Source organism: Gossypium arboreum, chromosome 9 (assembly GCF_025698485.1).
Source record: "Gossypium arboreum isolate Shixiya-1 chromosome 9, ASM2569848v2, whole genome shotgun sequence".
Classification (NCBI taxonomy): Eukaryota; Viridiplantae; Streptophyta; class Magnoliopsida; order Malvales; family Malvaceae; genus Gossypium; species Gossypium arboreum.
The window spans coordinates 431,753-435,999 of NC_069078.1; the positions used below are offsets into that span (position 1 = coordinate 431,753).

General features: G+C 33.3%; 1 protein-coding gene across 1 annotated transcript; it reads right to left on the reverse strand.

Annotated features, from left to right (window-relative positions):
* Positions 1-1,144: 1,144 nt before the first annotated feature.
* Positions 1,145-3,799, reverse strand: LOC108456379 (UPF0481 protein At3g47200-like). The gene is made up of 2 exons (XM_017754973.2): positions 3,101-3,799; positions 1,145-2,333 (listed from the first exon to the last, which is right to left on the reverse strand). The coding sequence occupies exons 1-2, from the start codon at positions 3,767-3,769 to the stop codon at positions 1,605-1,607; spliced, it is 1,398 nt and encodes a 465-aa protein (XP_017610462.2). The 5' UTR covers positions 3,770-3,799; the 3' UTR covers positions 1,145-1,604.
* Positions 3,800-4,247: the final 448 nt, after the last annotated feature.

Consider the following 4,247-nt stretch of genomic DNA (forward strand, 5'->3'; position numbering starts at 1 on the left):
TAGGTTCTATGTGAAAAGGAATGCAGCAGACAAGTGTTCTGGTCCACTTTGCCCTAAGATTCAAAAGAAGCTTGATAAGAATAAGGAAATTTCAGGACAATATCGGCCACAATCACCAACTTTAAGAAAATTCCAAATTAGGTGTCCTACGAACTAGTTCGCAGTGGACCTCGATGAGAAGTCATGTAGCTGTAGGAAGTGGAGTTATCTAGTATTTCTTGTGGTCATGCATTTTGGCCATTTGGTTCAACAAAGAGAAACTGTAAGCTTATGTGGATGCATGTTACACTATTGAGACACAAAAGGCAATTTACAAAGAAGCCGTTAATCCAATTAAAGGTCAAATCTCATGGCCAGCATCTACTTACAACCCAAATCCTCCGATTGTGAAAAAACAGCCAGATAGACCTAAAACTTTTTTTGGCCGTATATAATATACTTATTTATGACAAATCTGGTAAAAAGAGCAAATTGAAAACAATACCATTAACTTTGAATGAAAAGAACAAAATCCACAACCGCTTTATACAATATTGTCGAAAGAACATACAGACTTATAACATAAAGAGCATTTTGGCCATTTGGTCCAACAAAGAGAAACCGTAAGCTTATGTGGATGCATGTTACACTATTAAGACACAAAAGGCAATTTACAAAGAAGCCGTTAATCCAATTAAAGGTCAAATCTCATGGCCAGCATCTACTTACAACCCAAATCCTCCGATTGTGAAAAAACAACCAGATAGACCTAAAACTTTTTTTGGCCGTATATAATATACTTATTTATGACAAATCTGGTAAAAAGAGCAAATTGAAAACAATACCATTAACTTTGAATGAAAAGAACAAAATCCACAACCGCTTTATACAATATTGTCGAAAGAACATACAGACTTATAACATATAGAGCAATTTGGCCATTTGGTTCAACAAAGAGAAACTGTAAGCTTATGTGGATGCATGTTACACTATTGAGACACAAAAGGCAATTTACAAAGAAGCCGTTAATCCAATTAAAGGTCAAATCTCATGGCCAGCATCTACTTACAACCCAAATCCTCCGATTGTGAAAAAACAGCCAGATAGACCTAAAACTTTTTTTGGCCGTATATAATATACTTATTTATGACAAATCTGGTAAAAAGAGCAAATTGGAAACAATACCATTAACTTTGAATGAAAAGAACAAAATCCACAACCGCTTTATACAATATTGTCGAAAGAACATACAGACTTATAACATATAGAGCATTTTGGCCATTTGGTTCAACAAAGAGAAACCGTAAGCTTATGTGGATGCATGTTACACTATTGAGACACAAAAGGCAATTTACAAAGAAGCCGTTAATCCAATTAAAGGTCAAATCTCTTGGCCAGCATCTACTTACAACCCAAATCCTCCGATTGTGAAAAAACAGCCAGATAGACCTAAAACTTTTTTTTGGCTGTATATAATATACTTATTTATGACAAATCTGGTAAAAAGAGCAAATTGGAAACAATACCATTAACTTTGAATGAAAAGAACAAAATCCACAACCGCTTTATACAATATTGTCGAAAGAACATACAGACTTATAACATATAGATGTGGGCTTGTTAAACTAGTTGTTGTAGACAGACAATATAGAATATATAGTTTGTGCTATTGTGAGTGCAAAAAGAAAGATAACCCCAATCAAAGAAAGAATAGCCCATGGATTTGTGAAGTAAGTGTGAATGAGATTAGCACGCCATTCATTCCATGGTTTCTTACAATACCTGTTCACCATCTTCCTTACTTCATCTAGGTTATTATTTGGGTCCAACGTGATGTCTTTTGACAATGAGTTGAACATGTTAGCCACTGCTTTGTCACTCTCAAGTGCATTTTGAATGATCCCTTTTGAGTGTAAAAGGGCCACATCTTTCTCATTGTCTATAATGTTGTCCATGAAAAGTATATAGGATGAAATCTCATTACCTGCCCCAACATGCAAACGCTCGAATGCTACTAGGTTTAGAAACATGGATTCCGTGGCATCATCTATGATGATAGTTGGTAGCTTAAGGATCCCTCCACGGAATGTTATATCCTTGAGACTAATAGTTTTACTTTTCTTGAATCTGATTCCGGCTTCATTGAGCTCCATTGCGGATCTAATGATGTCATCCCCATCTTCGTAGTGTGGTCTGCGATACCAGTGACGTTTTCTTTGTTGTCGATGACTTGGAATGTCCGGAAGGAGACTCTTTCGATACACTTCCAATACGTGTAAGCAACTTCCCACACATGAGACAGGCGTATTGGAGGAGTAGAACTTGAGTATAAGTTTGTTCACAAATTCTTCATCCTGCATCAGTGTAGAACTTAAAAATTAAATTATGCTATTAATCCCCTTTTTTTTATTAAAGTTGTGAATTTAATCTTTGTACTTTTTGAAATTTGAAATTTTAGTCATTACCCAAATAGTAGCAGTTAAATCCGTTTGGTTAAATTCAATTATTAGTCTTGTACTATGTGTATATTTGTAGATTTAGTTCATATTATTCTAAAGCCATATACTTTTCTTCTAATTTTGAAATTCCAATCTTGACTCCAAAGATCATCGTTAAACTGCAGGGATGTCACCGCATGCCTCCCCCCTGGCGAATTATTATTTTAGTCTCTTGAAGTATTTAAAATTATAAGTTAATTTAATGGTAACAATACACTTTGCTCCCTTCGCCCTAAAGATGAAATTTTTTCAATTTAATCCCTTTAAAATCCTAAAATAATAAGCATATATAAAGATAAAACTATACTTTGACCCCTTTAAAATTTAATAATTTAGTTTCTCAAAGATAAACTTTTGGCTTTAGCTCCCCTTAATTTATTAATTGGATTTTTAGTGAGTAATATGTGGAAACAATAAACTGACATGTCATTACTATTTTTACCACATCAGATTTTGGAAATAACAAAACTTAATGAATTTAACAATTATCATTTGGCAATGACTAGAATTTCAAAATTCAGAATGTAGAGAAACTAAAAATGATAAATTAAAGAACAAATACAAATAGCATAATTTAACCAACTAGTAGTGATTCAATAATGGGTCCAAAGACTAGGGATTACCTTGGTTCCATTGCTATCAACAGCAACTAAGCTATGAAGAACTTGCATTGGCAATTGATTCTCGAGCATTAACATATCTCGTTTAATAAATGGTATAATATGTATCTTCCCATGATTGCTAAAGATTGGGTCGGTTTCAGCATAATCTTCCATTGTATGAGTATCAAAACACAAGATTTCCAACATGAAACAACCATCAAGAATCATCAACTGCATAAACTTGTGATCATCATCTTGCCACATTGGATCAAGCAACTCATAACAATCTCTAAGCTGCTGTAAATCTTTATCTAAAGATTCAACAAACAATTGTAGTGGTTTGCCTGATCTCTTGAGAAAATGAAGGAGGGCTCGTTGTTTGTGATCTTCCATGGGGTTAAGATGAGGATGGCCATGATGGTAAGGGCCGAAAGAGACAACTTGAGGGATGTAAGCTTTGTTGTTTAGATCAGTGATGTTGGGAGGTACTTTATAGATTGATCGTTTCATCCAATGTTTCATCTCTGTCTCTGAGGCCACCATGGTTTTCAGTTCTTCATCAACTTCAATAAGCCACTCCGCTCTCCCCATTTTTGCTTCAAAAGAGATAACGGGAACGAACAAAATGTGAAAAGAAAAAGGGTGAAAAATCCCTTCCTTCAATGTGTATAAGATCCGGGTTGAAGTCATTCTGTTTTTTCTCTTTTTATGTTAGAAGCAACACTTAAGAAAATTCAAATACCATGGAGCTTATTATATTACAACTCAGATTGTATTTTATTCTTTTTACTTATAAATAAACATATTAATCTTTTATGTTAAATTAAAATGTAATTTTATTTTTATCTTAAAATTTTATCCGTATGTATTATTAAAAATTGATATGGCTTGTGAAATAAGCAAACAACGACATGTAGAGTACCACGTATATATCATGTTGATATATAAAATTAATTTTAATAGGATCAGTTTACTCTTAAATCTACTATATAAAGATTAATTTACTTATTTTTAATAAAAAATAAAATATAATTTAATTCGTACATAGTTTTATTGATTGCTTTTATGTATAATTCTTATCTCCGTTATCAAGGCATGTGAGATATGTGAAATAAATTAAGTAAAAGAGCACCAAAACAGCCGCTGCAAGAAAAGTATCTCAAAACAT